The sequence below is a fragment of the Aulonocara sp. 'chitande type north' Nkhata Bay genome, linkage group LG10, assembly GCF_057382095.1.
Source record: "Aulonocara sp. 'chitande type north' Nkhata Bay isolate Kocher_YH1m ecotype deep benthic linkage group LG10, A_spYH_male_GT1.1, whole genome shotgun sequence".
NCBI lineage: Eukaryota > Metazoa > Chordata > Actinopteri > Cichliformes > Cichlidae > Aulonocara > Aulonocara sp. 'chitande type north' Nkhata Bay.
In genome coordinates this window covers 35,120,284-35,143,864 of record NC_141353.1, presented here as the reverse complement: position 1 = coordinate 35,143,864, position 23,581 = coordinate 35,120,284, and the positions used below count along the sequence as shown (strand labels likewise).

Here is a 23,581-nt window from a genome sequence, read left to right as displayed (position 1 = left end):
TGTTTCTGTGACATACAGTTGGATGAACACAGTGAAAGAGAGTGGCTAGACAGTTTTGTCAGGAGTTTGTAGAGGCCATAACAAAGCTGAGAGCAGATGTACATGTATTTCTTAAACACAATTACTAATGCTGCTCTGTGCCTGCCGATTGCTTAAACGAGTAACAGTTTTAACTTTTAATTTAAAAGTGGCAGCCTCTGTTCGAGACTGGGCAAAGACACAAAGACAGGCTATCCGGTGTACTAATCTCTTAAAGATCAAACTGGATCCATCTGCTAATGATAACTCAAAAGCAAAAAAAGATAATCTTATCACCTCTGCTGCAACCACTGTCCTACCTGGCAATCCTTTTGCCCATTTGACCACTTTGACAAGTTGTCTCTCTCCCAGTTCGTTGAGGCTGGAGAGCAGGGTGGCAGCGGAGTCCGGCTGGCCATAGTCATGGCCTGCATTCACAACCTCTGGCTCAATGGACTCCAGGATGTTGAGGAAGACCAGGTGGGAGTTCAGTTGCACACCAGATTTAGGAGAGACATGTGGATCCACTGGATCCTGAGCACCATGCTCTTCTTCTGGGCTTTTTTGTTGTCCAATCTTCTTCAGCTTACGTGCTATAAACAAAAAAATGATTTCATGTCTGTAAAGGTAACAGTTCTCATCAAGTTCAGGTTTGACAGATTTTTTTAAGTTATCAATCCAAATCTACATCTGGACCAATACAAGGAGAAGGTTTCTTCTTATCCTGTAGCAGCCATTCTGCCTAAATGATATATGCAGAATAAAATTGTGTTATTATTAACAGCAGCTGGCTGATGCCATAAAAAAATTTCAGTTATCATTCTGATAGCTTGATTTCAATGAAAATTAATCAAATCAATCCATTACATCCCCACACGCCATCTGGAACATATGGCTCTTTTTTATATGTAATATTATAGGAAACCAGAAAAAAAGCATTAACAGACCATACAAGTACTGCTGAAATACTGCATTCCTCTTTCCAAATAATATGTCATAAATGCCCCATACTGCAACTGTGGACCGTGAACTATTTTAAAAGAAATATTAAATTTGTCTCAATAATACTCAATACTGTGCTACTAATAGACTAGAATATTGAATCATATTTGATTTGAAAGAGGACTCACTGAACAGATGAGCCTCGTCTGATAGAAAGCCTACTGTCATCATGTGCGAGTCCTTACTGGTAATGCGGACATGAAAATATTCTTTTTCTTTTTGCCTTTGCAGAGTCCTAAAATATTTCCTTTAACTACACAGTTCAGTAAATTGTGCATTTCTACCTTACAATTGTGTTTCTTTGTGCAATGTATGTATCTTAAGAAGTCAAAGACAACAAAAGCAAAACCAACAAATACTGTATGTTAAAGTAAACATACTGGTTTCCCATCTTGAGCTTAACAAAGCTGTAATTCCTTCCTCCACAAATGCTGAAAATCCTGCAGCAGCTGCTCCATATGGCAACCTGCACTTACAAACCAAATTAGAGCAGGAGAAGCTGCCAAATACATTTAGCTCTTTAGCAGTCAGATTTAAGATCACCTATAATTTTTTTCCTAGAACAGTTATATGAACGGTTAAGCTTCGGCTCAGCCTGTCATTTGGGAATGTCAGCCCTGCTGAAGAGCAAGTGACAGGAAAATACAAATGGCAACAATGTGATGAGTGTACTGAAGAACACACACTTGTGTGCTCTGGCGATTTTTGAAGTGCAACAGGATCTTTTGTACAGGCGTAATTTTACAATGTATTTCTCTGACAATTAATCTGTTGTAGTGTCTGGGGGAAACAAAAAAGACAAGAAGATGGAGAATCAGACTATGAGGAACATATTAAATTTTTAATCTGTTTTATCAAAGCTGAGTGACAGTAAAAAAGTAACTGTTAATTGTCGTGCAATTGCCTCTTGCAGCTTCTGTGTGTAAAGAATGTCTAATTAAAACTGCAGCCTGGCTCTTCAGTTTGATAAATATTGAGCTGCCAGTTATAGACACGACTTAAGTCTCTCTCAGGAGTGGCAGAGCTGAAAGAAAATTGCAGATTATATAAGATGGATAATTTGTAAGTCTCACATTTCCACTCCTGATCCAATAACAAATATTTCAAGTAAAAATGGTTTATTAAAATTTTTTCCTTTGGATTCTCAACTGGTGACACAGGCAGGCATCTGATCTTTGCAGAGAACAATGTAAATGGTTGGGTCGAGCCAACGTGACACTCTCCATACTTGAGTTGAAGCCAATATAAAGAGACAGAGACACCCAATGGGTGGATTCAGGCTTTGTTACGCTCAAAGACTTGGTCTAGGAACAATAAATATGTCAAATCAGTGACAACCACCTGCATTAACTTGCATACGTTGCATACGCTTTGGCATCCGTGTCAATATTTCCAGCTCAAAGTGGCAGTAAATAAGCTGCTCCCTTATCCAGAACAAACCCATTTTCTCTCATATCAAATTCCACAGGCGAACTTTACCACTCTTTTTTTGCCAGGTCGATTAGTTGCTTTTGATAGTATCTGCATCACAATCACAATATTTATAGAATTCTATTTTTGGATAACTTCATCTCATGTGTAATGTCTTGCATTCTAAGTTTTGTCATTAGTTGTAAATTTTGTTTCTGAAATTATGAAAGTGTGATAGGATGGCAAAACTGAACATTAAACCAAGTCACAAAGCGTCACGTGCCAGAGAAATGCTCACATTTCTATATAAACATAAGAACTGTAAATTCAACATGCAAGTTCTTTACATTGTATACCATAATAATATATGGTAATGAAATCACCAGGACAACAATATAATATTTTGATCAGAATCATATATATTGTCCATCCATCCACACGGCATTTGAGTTCTGTTTTGGGAAAAATGCAGCTTAAACTCAGTTGAATGGAATAACATAATTCATTCAAATAATTTATTCAAAAAACAGTGAGGGAAATACGCTCAGGATAAATGTACATATTACAATCAGGTTAAGTTATTTTTAGCTCGTAAGTGTGTAAATACCTTGAAATTTTACATTGCTGTGATGTGACGAATCTAGATTAATAAAACATTTAAAAACAGTTCTTAGTCAGCTTTTTGGAGATAAATATATTTTTTAATTGTTTCTGTAAGAATAAAAACTTATTAAACCTTTACTAGTTCTTCCTATTTTATCTTTGTATTACTTTAAATACCAGCAAACTGTAAATAGATATGAAGTTAACTCTGAACCATGAAATAATCTAATTAATCTTTCATGCAATTTATTTTGTTTTTTCAGAGAGAAAAAATCACAATGGAATGTAGAATTCTCAAAGACTCACAAAAACACATGTATCAGGTTTGATATGCTTAGCTTTGAAGCGTTAAAACAATGAATCAACGCTGGGACAATGTAAAACTTTCTGTTCAGTGATCATTCTGGACTTCACACCGCAGCGTGTTTACTTGGAAACACAGATTTAGTGTCCCTGTCAAAATGTCAAGTAAGTGCATGAAATGTAAATCCTTCTGGAAAGAAGTGTTCATTATCTCCTCTTAATTACTACTGTTCTGTTTTTTGTATAGTATTTTATGCATTTGTACACACGATATCGTGTGTGATGCAGCTGATTTGAAAAAAAGAGAAAAAAAACTATTTGACTGCACAGAAAACATTAAAACTAAATAAAGAAATAGCAGAGAAAGCTCAGAGGTTAACGAAGAGAAATTATTATTCAGTTTATTTTGCCTGTTTTTGTCTCTTCGTCCTGGTAAGACATGTTGTAATGCCCTCCTTTCATGTTATTTACTAACCAGTTTTGGTTGGTAAGTCTGTTATTTCAGTTAAATCATTTTGAGAGTTTTCTGATTGGCTGTTAAGCACCAAGAGAGAAACTGTAACTGCTTACAACTGTCATTAAGTGTTTTAATTACTGTTTTAAAATGGGGTTTTTTGTGTGTTTTTCTGAAAAGACTGCACTAAACAAACAGAATAACAACATAAAAATTAGTTCTATATCTAATGAGCACTTGGATTTTTTCTTTGAAGAGAAAATGGTGAGATATTATATAGCATTTTAGTAAATTAAATCTAATTAAATAAGTAAATGAACTTTAGTTATTTATGATTTTTGTCTTGCTATTGCTGCCAGTATAAAGGGATTAGTTAAATCAGTATTTGTCAAAAGCATCTTGGCAGTCACACAAAGGTTGTTCTGAGGTTTTAGAGAGACTAAATGACTCCAGTTCTTTAACAGTACAGGTGCTATATGAATTTGAACAAATTGGTGTTTTTAATATTGGTGAAATCAAGATCTTTGTTAATTATTAGATAACACCAAAAAAGTTTGGGACGATGTATAAAATCTAAATGAAAACAGAATCGCTGAAAACCCATATTTTAATCACATGAGAACTTGAAAATTATCACATTTTTAAACCAACTAAGTGTACCACGTTAATGGCTGTGTTTTTACCACAGTGTAGTATTCCTTCTTCTTTCAACAACAGTCTGTATTTGCCTGGAGACCAGATCCTGGACTTTGGAGAGGAACATTGTCCCATCTTTGTGCGATATAAGAGTCTAGCTGGGCAACAGTCCTGGGTATTCACTGTCACATTTTTGTTTCATGACGCTATTTTAATAGCTGCAGCAAGTGATTTAGTATTATCTTGCTGAAATATGCCAAGCCACGCCTGAAAAAGTTGTCTGGATAGGAGTATATGTTGCTCTAAAACCTGTATATACTTTTCAGCATTGGTGCCTGTCCAGATGTGTAAGAAGTCCAAAGGCACTCAAACATGCCCATACTGTCAGAGATGCAGCGAGTCCCTCTCCTCTTTAGCTCAGAGGTTTACATGTTTTCCAAAAAGTTTTTTGGGGTTTTTTGAGATAATGTCCGTGACAAAATCTTACCTGATCTGTGAAGATCTTGTCAGAGGAGACCAGTGAGAGGCTGAGTGACTGCTTCAAAACCACAGACTGGGATGTAATATGTAGTCCACAGGCAGTGTTGGGGAGTAACGGAATACATGCACCTCCGTTACGTATTTAAAATACAAAATATGAGTAACTGTATTCCGTTACAGTTACCGTTTAAAAAGGGGGTATTCAGAATACAGTTACTTTGTTGAAATAAAAGGATTACACGGCGGTATTTTCCTCTTTCCTTTGTTAGGCTATGCCCTCGCTATTTTTGGCAATTCCACGCCGGTGGAAACTCAAACAAAACACGAATTAAGAGGCTCAAATGCCTGTGTCTCAATCTTGCGTCTCATAATGACGTGAAGAAATATAAAAAAAATTTATTTAATATGAAAGCAATAAGAGAGTGTTACAGGCATCGCCCTAAAGAATGTAGCCTCATGGGCAATGTAGTGCTGCAGGGAGAATCGACTGCCATACCCGTTATGTGTCTGTGAGCGAGGGAGGGAGAAAAAGGAGAGTACGAGCTGTCACCGAGCAGAAAGAGTGCTCTCTCCCTTCCTTTTAACTCTTTATATCGGACTTCAGATACAACATCACTAAATGTCACCTCCAGAAGTTCTCTTATGATAAAGTCATCAGTGGTTGTGTATCTGAGGAGAATGATCTGGAGAACAGGAAGGTCATCACTGACTTTGTCATCTAGTGTGAACTCAAACACCAGTTATATGAAGCAGATGGTGGTTGACTTCCAGAGAAAACTCCCATCACATTGTTGAACATCAGGGTCAGGAACAAACTGCTGGGAGTTCACCTTGTAACACTAAACTGGACTGGTCACGTAACACTTAAACTTTTGCAACAGGGGCCAAAGTCAGCTTCATCTGTTGGGCAGGCTGAGTTCTTTTGGGGGTTGGACATTACTGAGGACATTACTCAGATCACGGCACCTAATATTGATTTTCAACATTGTCCCTTGCAAGCAGATCTTTCTCCAGATTGTGGGACTCTTTCAATGATGATATTATAGTATAAGTATAATCAGTGCTTGATGTTCAAAGGCGTCAATTTTATGTTGAGGAACATTTTACTGAAATTGTTCCACAATTTGTAGATGCATTTTTTTTTGCAGATTGGTGAATCTCTGCCCATCTTTACTCCAAAGAAACTCTGTAAGATATTATTTTTATAAATGCTTATGTTACTAACATGTTCTCTATTAACCCAATTAGTTGCAACATGGGGTTACAGCTTTTTATTGCCCCCATCCAAAGTTTATTGAGATGTACTGCTGAGATTAAATTGAGTTATTATTTTTCATGAAAAAGTAAAATATCTGTTTAAATATCTTTTTAAAATAAAATATGGATTTATGAGATTTGCAAATAATTGCATTCTGCTTTGATTTACATCCTACATCTTTGGAATTTATCTTATTTATATCAATCAGAGAAAGCATGCAAACAGGGACACAAACCAGCACCTCACAGGTTACTACTTGACTGCTCTAACCTCAAGTCTTTGTCTAATCCAAGTTGCCCAGATAGCAGATATACGTAACCTTGAATTCAACCATTTTGGATGACAGTTCTTAAGGGATCTGAGCCTCTGCCTGGCTTGGGAAGACTTTGGAATCTGACAGGAGGAATTAGGGTAAATTGCTGGGGAAAAGGTCGTTCTACCTTGAGGCAAACGGAGAGATGTGAAATACTAATGTTATAGTTTGAACTCTGGAAGTGTTGTGCTAGAATTACAATAACGAGAACTGCTTGCTTTTGGACAAAGCCCAATTCTAGGTGTTCAAAACAAAGGAATACGACCCAATGGATGGTACAGCTGCAAAGCAAAACTCTGACGTGAAATCTGTATTCTACTGCCTGATTGAATTCTTGGTCATTTGAGCTGCTTGCCTATTCTTCTTGTTCCCTTCTCAATGTCAATTCTATCTTCATTACTCTGACCATTCATTTTCTTGCTCACCATTTGCAAGCTAATCAGTCTTCGGATGTCCATCCTTCAAATCTCTGTGTTCTTCTGTCACTCTGCCTTTCAGACTCTTTGTTGCAACCTGGCTCCAACTCATCTCCACCCCATCTAAGTCACTATATTAGTTCTTCATCTCCACCATCAGCAGCATCTAGACTCCAAGACTGTTTTGCCCTACCATTGTAGGTTCTACGATCTGCCATGCTCTACCTTCTTTGGAGTTTACCAGCAATATAGTTTATTTCTGAGAATGTGTACTTCAATGAATTATGTTCACTTGTTTCAACAATCTGTTATTGTTCAACAAAAAACAAAAAACGAAGAAGTAGATTTAACTCTCGTTTGTTGACTGTGAAGCACTAGCCAATGTGAATTTTAACATCCATCTCTTATATTCAGGTCTTCAGGTACTTTGAAGCCTTTATTTGACTTGGAAAGACTAGCATCAGTAATCAAAACAAATTGATAAGAAAGCGATTGACTTACCTCGAGGCGGACAGGGAACTATGAAACACCATGGTAAATGGTAAATTGACTGGTTCTTATATAGCGCTTTTCTACTCTCACTAAGCACTCAAAGCGCTATTATATTTACTGAAGCATTGCGCTAGCCCTGCCCTATAATTCAGATAACTTCCATTACCTGTTTTGGGATAAAACCTGCACATAATCCTGGATAGTACAACTGAATAACTTTTACCACTGTAATAAACTGACTTCATGACTGTGATTTTTTTTAACTAAAGTAATATTACAAAATCAAGCAGTGGAACTTTGACAGAATGGCCCCAATTCACTGAGCTGCCTTATTTTTTCAACAAATGCTGGAGAAAAACAGTGGCTTATGTGCATCATTATTTTATAAAGGTTTAACTCTGACTTGCAGATTGTGATACACATCTCTTATACTCTTGTCAAAAGAAGTCAGGGGTTGGGTTCTGAAACTGCAAAGTTTTTAAAGAATGTTAGGCAGTGTAATGTTCTCCATGAAATGTATTTCCACTGGGACAGCAGATGTGCAGTGAGCTTTCCTGTGACTGCTCAAAATAAAACTCCCATCATGCTTTGGTGAAAGTAACTGTTTGTTATCTGTTTGCAGATGTAATTAACATTCCAGAAATAATATGGAATTTAAATTATAAGAATAACTCATAAGAATTATGATTAAAATAAATGCTAGACAGACAGACCTTCTAAACTACAAGAAGTGAAACAAATAGATCAAATCTAGTAGTAGGGTTATTATTTAAGGCATATAGATGCCAGTGGATTTGACATTTGGTAATACATTAATCATCATATTCTCTAAGCATTTTAGGACTTTAAAGTATTTCCAGTAAAACACCCTCTGGGATAATAGGACAAAACATATAATTTCGCTGCTTCCACTTCCACAAAATTATTGCCATATATTTCCCTGTTAGATGCCAAGAATGAATTACATGTCTGTGATGAGAAGATAAGTGAAAGGAACTTTTTAGCCACAACCAGAAAAGGTGTCCCTTTTTACTAACAATCACAGCATTAGATCACATTTTCCCTCCATGCGTTTGTCAGTGACTGGTGGCAAAATTACCAGCATGTCTGCTGCTTTAATTCACATGTCTCATGTCAGCTTTGTGCTTCTAGTACAATTTTCACCGTTAACAGAATGAGAAAATGGAAGAGAGTGAAAATTGAACACAAGCCTAAAATTAGTGCACTACATGTCAATCTTTACAGCCTAATATGACGAGCAGGTCTTGGTGACAGTAAGGAGAAGTGAATGGAAGAGGTCTAAATTGCATGGCAGCTCAGTCAGGGGCTTGATTATCAGTAACATCCCCTATTGTGATGATGCTGCAATTGAAGAGAGCCAGATAAGATGTGCAGTGCAGAAAGAATAAAATACTTGGTCTGAGGAAACCATTAATAGTGTCACTTTCAGGGCTTCACTTTTTTTGTAGTGCTTTGTTCATCTTTTTTTCCTCTCTCTCTCTCTCTCTCTCTTTTTTTTTTATATATATATATACACACACACACACACACACACACATATATATGTATATATATATATTATATACCATTATAAACCATAGCATCAAGTCAACAAGTATTAGCTGCTTCTTTGCAAAAATCCATCCCACCTCCAAGAGTCATCCCAGCTTCAAAGCACTTCTTCAGGCGACAGGAGGGGCAGTTCTTTCTTCTTAGCTTATCAATAGTGCAGTCATTCTTGCTGGCACACAGGTATTTCTGCTTGCCTACAGGAGAAACCGTGAAACAATGTAAAAAAAATGTAAATCACTTAAACTGAAGACAACCATGAGCAAACACAAAACTCTTTAGGAACTATTAATGTGTAGAATAAAGAGCCAGAATCTCAAGTGGACTGGCATAAAACTCACAGCCCAGTTGGATGCTTTAAGATTTACCTTCGGCAGCCCTTTTGAAGAAAACCTTGCAGCTGCCACAGGTGAGTGCGCCGTAATGGCAGCCAGATGCCTCGTCCGAGCAGATAAGGCATGTCCTCTGTGGGGGAAAGAAGAACTCCATGGGAAACATGTGTTCTCTACTGGACTCAAACCTGCAGTCAAACACAAACCCCCCCCCCCAAAACAAGCCATTTATAAAATCATAAACCATTTTTATCCCACACGAAATTAAACTCATACTATACCACAAGTAAGCTACTTAATTCACTCATACCCAAGACCCATGGTAAACTCTAGTAGTTAGGTAGTTAGGTAGTTATAAAAAAGAGGACAGGCCGATGATGAAAGTGTGGGAAAGACTGAAGCACCGTGGCTATGGTACGGAGGGGGGCTGGGGTGAGTTGAGTGAGCTGCAACCTTGGACACAGAGAGATTGGAGACAACTCAGACACAATGCTGCCTCGGTGACGTGCTACTCAGATATCAAGGTTCGGTGTAAAAGAGACAAGCATGAAGTGAAGAGCCTCACTGTGTCCTGACTGATTTTAAGAATAAATAAAATATTCTATCAGAATGGGAAAACTCGAGCATGACACGTATGCATCTGGGCTTTGACAACTTTATAATAATAAGCAGCAAATCTAATTTGAATTCATTTTTATATGAGCTCTGTTACAGTAGACTTAAGTGTTTTAAGGAAGGGCCCTTTTGTTCAAAGCTTCACATTTATTTAATGCTTAACACTAACACACAAAGTCTAATTAGATTTCTTCAACACGTAGGTCCGGCTTGGTTGTGATTAAAAGATGACAGTTTGAGCAACGAGAGTTGAGATTATACAGAGCAACCTAGTATTCTTTTGTAGCCCAGGATCTGCTGATGATAAATGTGAAAAATATGCATGTCAATATGCCAATGCTCGGCGCACAGAACAAAAGAGGCCGCTAATAATCCCAACTGACAGATGAGAGCTTGAACTGATCAGATTTGCACATAATGTGTTAACAGAGAAGGTGACAATTTTCTCTTAACCCAGCCAGCCAAAATGTGGTATCCTATTATGCATAATTGTGTATATCCTAAGGCATGCGGTACTTTCCTTTTTTGAAAATAACTTACTGATCCAGCTTTTTGCTGTATTTAAAGACACTGTAATAGGCAAATTATCTGGGCTAACCACATTTAACTCTTTTATTGAAAACAGGAAGCTAGCAAGATTGGTTCACTGGTAGAACAAGTGCAACATGTTTCTTTTTTTTTTTTTTTTTAACAGGGAGACTGTTAGATTTGTATTGTTGATTGTCATTTATGCTTAGAAATATTTACTTATATATGCTTAGAGTTTTGTAATTAGTTGTAGATTGGTAGAGGTTTTGATCCTTGATAGTCTGCAAACTTTGTGTGTATTAGACAGCACTTTGGGAGCATGAGAGGTCATACCGTGTCTTATTATTTTATGGTAGGATTAACGTAGTTGCGTCTGTTCTAGTCTAAGTGCTCTTTGTTTAGATGAACTGCAGGACTTCCTCACCGTGTTATCTAGGATGAACCATCTAGGGTGAGGGGGAGGCTACCCTCTTCCTGACCAAGGATGTTTGACCCTTTGATCAGCAGTCCCCACACACACACACACACACACAGGCAAGGTACTCTTTGTTTGTATGTAGACGTCGTATGTTAATGAACCTATGCATATTCATGTAACCTCAATAAAAGGACAGTGTATGGGAGAACGGACGAGACCAACTGGAGTCAAGCGGTTGTCCGGTTCTCTCCCGTGCACGAGTAACATGAAGAACTCTGCCTATTTGTGTCTTGCTTAGCAGTGTAATTATATTGTCTTAACGTTCCAGCGAATAGGTTTATGCTACAAACCTAACAGAGACTGGCTTTATTTTTTCTTGAATAAAGCCTGATGGGGAACACGCTTTTTATCTACTATAAAGTTACTCTAGTTACTTACTCTGTGGATTTGTGTGAATCCTTGAAAATGTGCTGACCTGCGTGGTGCTCACTTGTTTTAACTTATGTGTTTACATACAGTTTTAGGACGCCAGGTACTTTAGGGCACAGTTAATGACAAAAGATTCATGTTTGAAAAATTCCTAAGCTATCGTGCCAATCACCTGGATCGTGCTAACATCCAGGCCAGATGATGTAGTCCAAAGAGAAATTGTTATAAACACTTATTAGACATTTCCACCTAATCAGGCAGTCCCATTAAAATAATTACTTTAGACAGAGCAAAATTCAGTAAAAGGATGAAAAATAGATACATGCAAATATGCCTGATATAAACTTTTACATTATTGTTGTTGTCAGTCGTATGCTCACTCACACACCACAGCGGAGTGTGGCATTTATGTGTGTCTGACTGCATGCTATATGGTTTTATTTGACCTTTATTGCAATTTTAAAATACAAAAAAACAAACATCAGAGTTTAACAATATACACACTTAGCCTTCAGCATTTGACGTTTTAAACACTCTGATGTCATCTTCTGAATAATTACATTTGAATATAATTGGTATAGTTGTCACAGCGGGGTGCGCCGATGTGTGCGGAAACAGGACCCAAAAGCAGATGATGACGAGGAATAGTAATGATTAACAGAAAAGTGAACCTTTATTGCGATGACGGCAGGAAATGAACCAAGAGACCAAAGCAAACAGGCAAAACACTAAGAAACAAAACACTGAACTGACAAAACACTAAAGGTACTAAGACCAAAAACTATAACTATGACCGAGGTGGAAAAATAAACAGGCTATGACTATGGTGAGAATAAACAGACGAACTGACAATGGCATGAAGAAAACAAAAGGCTTAAATACAGACATGAGGTGATCAGGGGAAGTGGCGACACATGGGGGAAAACAGCTGACAGACATAAACCTAATGACAGGACCAGGAGAGGAAAGCTAAATACAATGAACAAAGAACACATGACATTGTCAGAATAAAACAGGAAATGACAACACAACTTAACAGACCTAATACGTGATGAAATAAATAGAAAACCCCAAAACATAGAAAACCCAGGAACAATAACTGCCTAAACTAAAGGCAAATAGGAAATAACACAAACTAATAACATATCAAAAAATACAAAGAAAACTCAGAGTGCTGGGTCGGAGACCCAGCCTGTGACAATAGTGACCATTTAAATATTTCCAAAATGAACAGATATTATTCAGGTTTACTCTTTACCTTGAAGCATATACCTCAAGGTAGTATTTTGCTACAACGTAAAAGTACAAATAGATAACTTTCACAGGTTAAATGAGACTTTTTCTGTTGCAATAATTAGCAAAAATTGTCCTGCAACAGCCACCTCCATGCTTGATCAGACACAATCGAGTAAAATGTTTAAGATGGTTCCTATTTGGTCATAGTCAGTTCAGCTTGTTTTTGTAGTGTTCCGGGATGGAACTAAATAAATTGGTAAACATCTGTTTTCATTCATTTATGTGGTCATGACTCATCCTTCACATACAAGAGGCGCTAGTCGAGCATGAAGTATTATGGCCTGATTTGACAGAGATCGCATTTACTTTAAGTACTGTATAATAATAATAATCACCGAGTAGGTTTCTTTACTGAGTTACTGTACTATGCAAGCCTCTCGCTGCCATTTGTGCTGCCACTCTGCATACTTGGTTGACTCCACACGCAGACGAAACAGAAACATTCTGTGTCCATTTCCTGCTCTTTGTTACCAGTCTTGTAAAATTCTTCAAAGCTTGGCTGGTTGCTATTTTTCTGCACTACCAATTAATGTCAAAGGGTAACCAACCAATCACAAGTTATTTTTGTAGAAAATTGCTGCTCAAAACTACTCCTATTAAGATTTTAACCAGAATCCTTCACATATCTACCAGACTGCCGCCGTGTCGCACTTCCGATCCCATATATGTCCCCGGGGGTTTGTTTCCAAAAACTTAACTGCTGCGAATCATTGAGGTCTGCAGCATTCACAGCGCTGAAAATGCAGTTTTAATGCTGTGAAAGTTTCAATAAATAATCTCTTTGTCTAAAACTGGAACTCTGGAAGGTTTAACAACAAAGTGCAGTAAACAAGAAATATCACATGGTAATACTAAACTGTATTTAACAGCTATTAAATTACAAATTGAAAAATTAAAGCATTTTGTTAAAATTATTTTTTTTCCCATAGTAGGTAAAATGTCTTGACTTTCCATCAGGCGTAGTCCCAGAATTTAATCAAAACTACAACTTTACATAATTGCCTGGCTAAATAACTCCATCCAGCTGTGCAGCTCACTGCCACGAGGTCCAAATGGGTAAAAGCATGCCTGAGTTTTCTCAGCTCTGCTTTGCAGTAAAACCACACAGATGTTCCTCATGCTCACAGCAGGTGTAACTGCAACATATACACATAACTATTGCAATGCATTTTTTCCAAACTAAATGATAGCAAGGCACAAAATCTTTCTGTTAAAACCAAATCTAAGAAGCAGCAACAAAAGGTAAAAAAGCAGGCTCTCGCTCATGGCATAAGAGAGATTTTAGCAATGTGGTGACAGGAAAAAGAGTTCAGCAGAGATCAGCTTTTTGCAAATGAACAGCAGATCATTGCTTTGGTTGCTAAACAAAGGCTGAATGTGTTTACAACTGGCTATGTTATTTATTTATTTCAACTTTTCTTTCCTACTTTTGTATTTTTTTAATATCCAAAAGTGTTCCATTCATTGCTCCTCAAACATCTCCCAGTTTTTGTAGTGGTGCAATTGTACAAAACATCCTGCACCTTAAGTCTTGAATCGTCTTTATGTTGTGTATAGATAGATAAAAAAGACAAGACAAGCTTGACTTGGAAAACTGTATAAGCAGGGTTTTGAAAGGGCTTCAGACATTAAGCAATGTCTCGCTCACTCAGTGTCCTCATGGTCTAAACTATAAACCACATAACCTCTCTGAACTGAGTGTGAGGACCTACTGATCTGTCACAGATCAGCTGCTTTCGCTTTCTAATTTTCTGTTTTGTGTTACTCTAACTTGCTATCTACATTGTGATCAGATTCGTGCTTTGCATCTTGCCACCATGCAGGAATGCCTACTTTGGAATCTTCCCCATAAAACGCCAGTCAATACCCTCAGAGGTCAGTGGCATCAAGTGTAAGAAAGTTTGCACCTTAGAGCTCTCTCTTTACATCTAGACAAGCTCCATTCGTTTGAAAGTGCCATTGAATACATATAAAAATAGGATTAGGAAACATAAATCGGTTTGTGGACGTCCATTTCTAAAGCCTCATGCTGAACATTTTTACTGCTGCCATCTTGTTTTTTTCTTACACCAAACATAAGTGCCAAATCTCACTGTGGCCCTGAGAACACTGCACTCATCTGTTAGTGATTTGTCATGTTAAGATAAGATAAACCTTTATTAGTCACGTGGGAAATTTGTTTGGTCACAGCAGACAGCGGACAGTACAAAGTTAAGACCATCAAAAATTAAGAAAAAACAATAGAATAGAATAAGAAAAAATAGAATAACATACTGTACAAAATAGAATAAAATACTATGTTGCATAAGAAAAATTGCACTTGCCAATATTGTACATAAGGGAGACTAGGTGAAGGTTACCATGGTGTACTGGATGTGTGTGTGTATGTGTGTGTGCACGCGTGTGTGTGCGCATATGTGTGTGTGAGTGCGCGCATGTGTGGTAGTCACAACCTAAAGTAGAAACTGACAATTAAGACCACGGTGATATAAAGACAATACTGACTATGGTGATAAATCAAAAGAGAAGGTATAGCAATTCTTTTCGTAGACCTCTACACAATCCTCAGGCATCTCCACCAGCTGATCTGCAATTTCCAGATCTGACATTCATGTCCTAACAGCCATGTGCTTTCTTTTTGTTGTTTTGATTCACTCTGCTGCTTGAATTTACACAATTTCAGGCCTGTCAATCAAACAATGTGCATTGCTTTAAACATCCTGAGTCTGCCATGCCTGCAAACAGCTGACCTCAACAAGGCCAGTGGCCAAGAATGCCTTTCAGTGCTAGAATTCAACAATATTTCCTTTCTGAAATCATAAAGGAGCTAACATCCCTGTACAGAATAAGGCCGGTTTACCAGCAGTGAAATACAATGAAATGTATTTCAGTGAAATGCTGGCTATCAAAGCTGAGGAAACCCTGTAGAAAATGTTTCAGTCTAAATCATTTATGTAAAAAGTCATCAAAAAGCAAATGATGGCACTGCTTTCATGAAGCAAACCCTTGCTACATTTTTAAATGGTAAGTAATAATCTGTAACCAATTACATTCAGAGAATAACCTTCCCACCACTCCACGCTGCCTCCGCTACAGGTAAACATTCAGTCAAGGCAAATTACCATAAAACTAAAATAATACATATCTTCTGCCAGAAGGTAAAGCATGCAAGGGCTGGGAGTCTTTTCAGTTTAAACCTTGAGCAATCAAGCTGTTTTAGTGCCTAGAAAGAGCGAGTGAGGTCATCTATGACCCCATTTTATTCCATTTTATATAGGAATTCCTTTTTTAATGCATTTATCAAAAATACAACACAATCATTTCCCCACAAGGAACACTCCCATCTACGACACATGTTCTAGTATCGTAAATTATTGTTTTAAACCTGAGCTAACCCATCAACATCAACTGAGCTGTTTTCACTGAGCATTAAATATCTGCCCCAAGGCTTCTTCGGCAGTCAGTCTTGCTACTCTAGGTTTGTTAGCCATGTTTCACAATAATACAACACGATGTAATCATTAGAAGTGAAAAAGTGGAACAAAATTAAAACCCAGTAATGTCTAAGTGAAAAAAATCCATAAAACTTTCCATTACCCTTCTCTACACACAGGGATCAGTTCCTGGGTGAAAGTATGAAAAGTTAAAGAAGTAGACTGACAAGTTAATTCTGGAAAATTTTTTTATAGATTAAAAAATATATAGGTAGATATAACATGGTTTCAAAAATGACCTTCTTGGGTTGACTGCTCAGTAGATTAGGCAGACCACACTGCTACACCTCCTCTCAGCAGCTTTGTACAGAAATTCACTTTACACCACGCAGACAGCTATGCGGTACTGAACACTAACAGCCAAAGGAAACAGTGTCCCTTTTCTGACTGCACTAACAATCATTCACCCAGGTGAATTTGAGAAAGCTCTGCACAACACCAGCAGACAGCACCTCTGTGTGGCATGCACGTCACACGATGGCTGTCAGTTAACGTGCCCACTTTGGGTGCTTTATAGTCTGAACTAAAATGTGTTGAGAGATTTTAAGAACCTGACACACTCAGAAACATTTGAAACTACGAAAGCACCAACTGTGCGTGTGGCTTGGGGTTTTTTGTTAACTTGTGTTGTTAATTATTCCCACTTTTGTGCCACAGAAACATCAAAATCTTCTCGCTAAAACAAGACTGTCTGCATCTCTTTATCACATTAACTTTGAATGCTTAGCTAGAGCCAAACTGATGTGAAACATCACCCAGTGGCCCAGGTAAATTAAGTTAAACTAAATCTTATTTTCAGGTACAGCCACCAAGGTCACTGTCGGGTAATACAAATGTTTGTCTATAAACTGCCTCATCTTTTTTGTCAGAATTCAAAATCATGGGGACTAACATTTACAATAGTCAAGGAACAAACAAACTTGAAGAAAAAGTCAAGCAGTGATTTTCCCCCTTTTTCTCCACTCTGTCATCATCTGACTTTATGAAATGAATACATCCACTATCATCTGAATACATACAACACTCTCTCATTCACTTTATTCAGAATTTTTTTTTTATTAAAAATAGAATCAAACTTTATTCATTACAAATGTTTGGAGGAAAAGGGTTGTTAAAATGTTTCCATGTATCGCTTTGATCTCCTTTTTTTTTTTTGCTGTAGCTATAATCAGTTTGGCATACTTCAATTATTGTCTTTTTTAAAAAATTAGACTTTCACACAGTGTATAAAATCAGCAGCTCTGGGTTACTGTAAAATCGCCAAATATGTGAAGCAGGTGTATTTCTAGATTGGAGCCTGAAACTTCTGCCTACACATTTTCTCAGCAGGGAATTTTTTTTAAACAGTCTGTTCAGTTTGCCACTATGGTTTGGAACCAGAAAAAACAAGTGTGGGGTAAATGTTTCCTGCATCAATAAAAGAACAACAACAACAAAGAAAAAAGAAATACGCGCACACACGCACACACACACAGAGACAGTAAAGAAATTGATATGTGGTGTAGTATCAGTTGCCTTTTGCTGTTTGTCAGTCTGTGGATTGGTGATCTAATCCTGGTCAGAGACAGACCCTCAAGCCCCCTAAGGGACAAAGGGTCAACCTGTGGTCCTGAGTTTGAATATATATATATAAAGTAGAACGTTTGGCTCGCAATTACACCTAGAACTGTTCAACCTTTGGTTATACCGCAATATGAAATACATATTTATATTGTAATCACGTAAAATTACTATTACCAGCCGACTAAAGCTCACCTGGTGTCGTTGTAAGTGACATCCAGCCATTCGCCGACTTCACCCTTCATGTAGTTGGAGTTGGGATAAGGCGTCCTCAGCATCCCGCCAGGGTACCACTGTTCACGGCGCATTACGGTCCCGTCATATGGATTGCATATAAACGGGGAGTTCGCTCCCGAGCTCTGCACGTTCATGCACTGCCTCGACCCCCAAAACTGCGAGTTGTACTTGTCGCCGAAGCTGTAATTAGGCCTGCTGACCCACGACGCCCCTGCAGATGCACTTCCCTCAGATTTGACTTTGACGCCGTACCGTTCTGCCTGAAACCCCGTGGACCTATTCTCCACGGCATCCACGACGTCTCCGGCTTCCTCCACGGAGTTGTAAGCTCCGCATGGCCTCTGTGCAGCCGCGGGGCCGAACTGTGCCAAAGGCTCCGGCGCAGCTGGGGCGTAAGGGCAAGAGGCAGCGCACGCTATGTCCAGATGATCTATCTCTTTCGGAGTTATGTCATCAGCCAGGCACAGCGTGAAGTTTTGCGCGTTCACAGATGTCGCCGTGGAAGTAAGGTGATGAAAAGCCGCCGCGGGCTCTGAACTTTTGAACATTTTCACCTGTTGCTTGTGGTCGTGTGGCGGGCGCTCATCTCGCTCGGGACACCTGTACTCGGAGAGAGAAGCCGGGGCTCCGGGACAGTTCGCAGGCACGGCTTCCACCCCGAATAAATACTCTGCGCTCATTTGGTCATTTGCGGCACACGGCGGGAGAGAAACGTGCGCCTCGCTCGTGTCACCGGACTCCATGGTCAGACCCAGAGACACGGACACAGCTTTGCAGAGCTCCCTGGCTGTTTCTGAGATTGTGGCGCAGGCAGAAAAGGAGCGAATGTCGCCCACTCGGCACTCAGCGCTTAACTCCTCCTGAGGAGCAGCAGCTGTCTGGCAGCAGCGTTTCTCCATGTCACAGGCTAGCGGAATAATGTTTCCGGATCCGTACAGGTTTGCATTCTCGGATTCTGCCAAACTCCCGGCACTGCTTCCAGTCGGGGTTTTGATGAAATAGACGCGACTTTCTTCAGTTTTTTGCGCCATACTGGCAGCGGTCACGACGTTGCCTGTGTATGATTTCCTATCCTCTGGCCAGATTTTGGCACAAAATAACTGTCTGCTCGTTTGGCTCATGTCCCAGAAAGTGTTTGCTTTGCCAGGATACTGGACTTTGCACGTCAAAAAGTCTTCGCAGTTCTCAGCAGCACAACAGCCCAACTCTCACGTTGTGAAAAGCGTTTTGGTAAAAGGTCCTAGGTGAGCCGCAGGACTCACAAACTCCTCCTAAACTGAGATGTTCAGAGTCAGGCGCTCGACTTGTAGTTGATTAAAAGGGAATTCAGGGAAGGACTCTGTGTCCGTCAAACATGGCACTTTCCCCTCCAATAGGTTACAATAAAACCAAGGCGCCAATTTAATATGTGTACTTTAATAATCAAGTTCTATTTGTCATCACGCCAAAAGGCATGTTAAGAAGACTTCACACAAAACAATGTAATGTTAGCCTTTCTGCCTCTGGTTGTTTTACATCAGACTTGCATGTGTGCAGCCCATCACATTTTTATGGGCCCACCACAGCTTTTTCTTTTTTCTTTCTTTTTTCTTCTTCTTTTTTTAGTAAAATTCCACAGGGTACAAACCTATTTTCTTTTTATGTCTTGTCGGATTAAAAAAAAGACCTCAGCCTTTTTGATAGGTAAGGTTTGCGTCATGATTAATCTTTCCAATAAACGCTCTCCAAACATCAGGTGCAGATATAAGTGCAGTTTATGGATTTGTAAAACCACTTCAAATTGTTTAAGATGATTTTCAAGTTGGATTTGGTACTATTTAGCTCGCTCAGAGGCCTGTCTTCAGATCCAGACTTTTAGTCTTTTTAGTGGCTTACAGAGTAAAAAAGAAAAAAAAAACTATCAAAGTGCCATTTATCTTTTACTTCTTCACTTTTTTTTAAACTTTCTTTGACGTTTGCTTTGCACAGGGCTGGATTTCAGAAGGAAGGACAAACAAACCCAACCCATCCTAATAACCTATGTTTTTTCCTGCTCCTCCAAAATGGGCAATCACATTACTTCATAGATTGTGTGTCATGCTTGTGAGCTCATTTTCCAAAAACTGAAAAGCACTTAATCACAATAAGATGGAAAAGACAACAGCAGCAGTTCTGCATGTTTAATATAGACGTCAGTAACACTTCATAGTGAGGTGCACAAAATTACTAGATACTACAGTGCACAAGCTGCGATTGAGCGCTCAGTATTATGATCCCCCTCTTCACTTTGAGGGAACATATAAGTCACGTAATCACGACGATGAAGTAATGAATTGTGTAATAGCAATCCTGTAAGACAGCTTGGGATGCCTGAAAACAGTAACTAATTAGTATTTATTAATAAATGAGGAACTCTTTCCTGTACCGGACTGTTCTGAGGTAACCAGGAACCACTCAGGAAGAAAATGGTTGAAAATCATAAACCACTTATTATGTATGATTCATCAGCATGGATCTTGCTGTCTTTTGTCTTGTGACTTATAATGATAGTCATCAAAACGTATTTATTTGTTCCTTTTTTAAAAAACAAACAAACTAATCATTAAGACCTATACATTGGGTAGATAATTCAGGCATTAACTTTTAACAAAATAAATAGCAATTTATGTCTCATTTGTTTCTTTTTAACTGTCTTTTTGAAAGAACTGCTGCTATATCCCATGTGTAACCAAAGAAGGTAAGCCCAACGTCAAAATAATACGTCAAAGTAAGCTCTTTTGGCCAGAAGTGCACACAGGAATGTTGTTTGTTTGATGGTACACTAAAACAAGTGTAAACCAAGGTATTGTTGCTTATTTCTCTTCTTTTCAACTCATTGTTTTGAGGCATTTTAAATCCTCAATTTAAGCACCACATGATTTTTAAAGTTTGGACCTCCAAATGTAACTTAAAACCTCAAAGACCCTTATACGAATGGCCAAGCTAACAACAACAACAACAACAATCTTTATTTATAGAGCACATTTAAAAGCCTTGGGCATACCAAAGTGCTTTACATAAAACAATAAAAGGTTCAAACATTGATAACGGATAAATAAAAATAAGGAGTTATGTTCATAGATAAAAGCTACCAATAAGAATGACTACAGCACATGGGTAATAGCAAGATAAAAGCTGTACCACCATAATAAAAAACACCAATAGAAAGATAGGAGGGAATTAATACAAGAGGTCAATAGGTCACAGCAACCAAACAAACAAGCAAACAAACCAGCAATTAAAAGGTGGAGAAGGCAAGTTTAAAAAGATATGTTTTAAGCTGTGATTTAAAAGAATGAATAGAATCAGATGCCCGGATGCCAATCGGGAGATTGTTCCAAAGCACAGGTGCAACAAGAGCAAACGATCGATCACCTCTAGTCTTAAGTCGAGATCTGGGCTGAGCCAGCAGTAACTGTGACGATGACCTTAAAGCCCTGGCAGGAGCATAAGGGTTTAAAAGGTCCTTAAGGTAGCTGGGTGCAGTGTTGTTAGTAATTTTAAAAGTAAACAACAAAATTTTAAATTGAATACGATATTTGACAGGCAACCAGTGCAGATCGGCAAGGACAGGAGTAATGTGGGCAAACTTGCTGGTTTTAGTTAGAATGCGAGCTGCAGCATTCTGAACTGTCTGTAATCTCTGTAAAAGGGAAGAGTGGAGACCACAATAAAGTGAATTACAATAGTCTAGCCTCGACGTTACAAAGGCGTGGATGAGCTTTTCGAGATCTTTATGCGGGATATAGCGCCTAGCCTTAGAGATAAGACGAAGCTGGTAAAAACTAGATCTGACAACAGCAGACACTTGTTTGTCAAATGAAAAGGAGCTGTCAAATAAGACACCCAGATTCCTGACAGTATCAGAGAGAGAACAACTAAGAAAACCAAAGGCATCCCGGAGTTTGGCACGAAGGGCATTACTACCAAAAATCATAATCTCGGTTTTCTTCTCATTAAGGATAAGAGAATTCGACAACAACCACTTCTTGGCCTCAGACATGCATTCTCGGAGGCTATTCAGAGACAGAGCAAGATCGTTGTTTAGCTCAAAATAGAGCTGGATATCATCTGCATAATAGTGATAAGCAATATGGTATTTCTCAAAGATGGCACTTAAAGGAAGCAAGTATAATGAGAAAAGGATAGGGCCCAGCACAGATCCCTGGGGGACACCACAGCAAACAGGTACAGCCGAGGAAAAGGATGTAGCCAGATGTACCGTAGAGAGCCGATTGGAGAGATAGGATTTAAACCAATCCAGGGCAGCGCCCTTGATGCCTACAGTGTGCTCAAGTCTCGCTAATAAGATATTATGGTCAACCATGTCAAATGCCGATGATAGATCCAAAAGCACTAAGACTGAGGGGCGTCCGTTGTCAGCCATTAGTAGGAGATCATTGAAAACACGAAGCAATGCTGATTCTGTGCTGTGATGTTGTTTGAAGGCCGATTGAAATTTATCATTTATATTATTCTCATCAAGGTAGGTCTGCAGTTGGAGCAGAACCACCTTCTCAAGTATTTTAGCCATAAAGGGAAGCTTAGAAATTGGCCTAAAATTGGCAAAATCACTAAGCTCAAGGTTCCTTTTTTTTAGAACAGGTTGGATTATGGCATGCTTGAGAGCTGAAGGTACATAGCCAGAAAGCAAGGAGAAGTTCAATATGGACAATAAACAAGGTCCAATTACACTGAAACAATCCTTAACAATACGGGATGGGAGTGCAAGCTCTAAGCTAAGCCTAGTTGAGTCTGGCAAGTATTATTTCCATGAACTCAAGGAGTCCTTATGCCCAGGCAGCTGAAGAAAAAAAAAACACAAACCCATTGCACAGTGGCCAGGTGGCATATATATATGAATATTTTCAGTATTTTAATAGAAAATTGGCTTTTTAAAATATTTTGGAAACTTGTAAAAATCCTCACATCTATACAGTAATTGTAAAAGCATCACTTTTAAAATACTGATTGTATGTGGCACCAGCTAAGAGCAATGGCACAGTTCACATCTTTGAATCATAAGCCTGGAAATGGTCCACTTTTCTCCAGATATATCCAGCAATGGATATACGCAGGGTGTTTTAACTGCAATAAGTCAGATCAAATATGATTTCAGCGACGAAGCTTTACTCCTGAAAAACTCACTCTCAGCTTCTTTTTTCCATATAATTATTCTAAGCACACCGGTTGGATACATTTTCCACTCAAAGCCATCAACGTGTTTGCCTTTCAGCTGTCAGTGATTCTCAAACTAAAGCACTAAATGTGTGTCAAACACTGAGCCAACAAATGTTAGCTATAGTCATTAAACAGCATTGAACTCCTATTAACAGTATGAGCTGTCTGACCCTAAGGCACGTATTTATTTGAGTAGTTTCAGTGCAAAACTGTCTTCGCCTCCATAAAATCCGTGGCTCTAACCAGATCACTGACACTAAAGCCAATTATGCACTCAGAGCTAACAGGCAGGTTTGCTTTGCTTCTTGGAGGGAATGAACATTTTCCACTCTTTTCACACAGACACAGAAAACAACCCAGATGTGATGCGATTCAGGTTGTCTCTGCCTCGTCTCACTGTGTTTTTAAAATCTCCCCATTGTTTGCTCATTTACTACTCCCAGGATAATAGAAGGGTGATTGTGATTTTTGAAATGCCTTTAAAGGCAGACAGTAACAGAAAAGCTGCCATACAAACTG

The 23,581-nt window shown here is 38.6% G+C and overlaps 1 protein-coding gene across 1 annotated transcript in view; it reads right to left on the bottom strand.

Moving 5' to 3' along the window:
• Positions 1-19,141, bottom strand: part of LOC147321297 (androgen receptor-like) — a 35,597-nt gene extending 16,456 nt beyond the window's left edge. Inside the window, exons 1-4 of the mRNA XM_086309679.1 lie at positions 17,822-19,141; positions 9,323-9,474; positions 9,035-9,151; positions 339-611 (exon numbers count right to left, since the gene is read on the bottom strand). Of these exons, the coding sequence (XP_086165805.1) occupies positions 339-611; positions 9,035-9,151; positions 9,323-9,474; positions 17,822-18,984 (1,705 nt within the window). The 5' untranslated portion in view covers positions 18,985-19,141. The remainder of the gene's footprint in view (positions 1-338; positions 612-9,034; positions 9,152-9,322; positions 9,475-17,821) is intronic.
• Between the last annotated feature and the right edge of the window lie 4,440 nt (positions 19,142-23,581).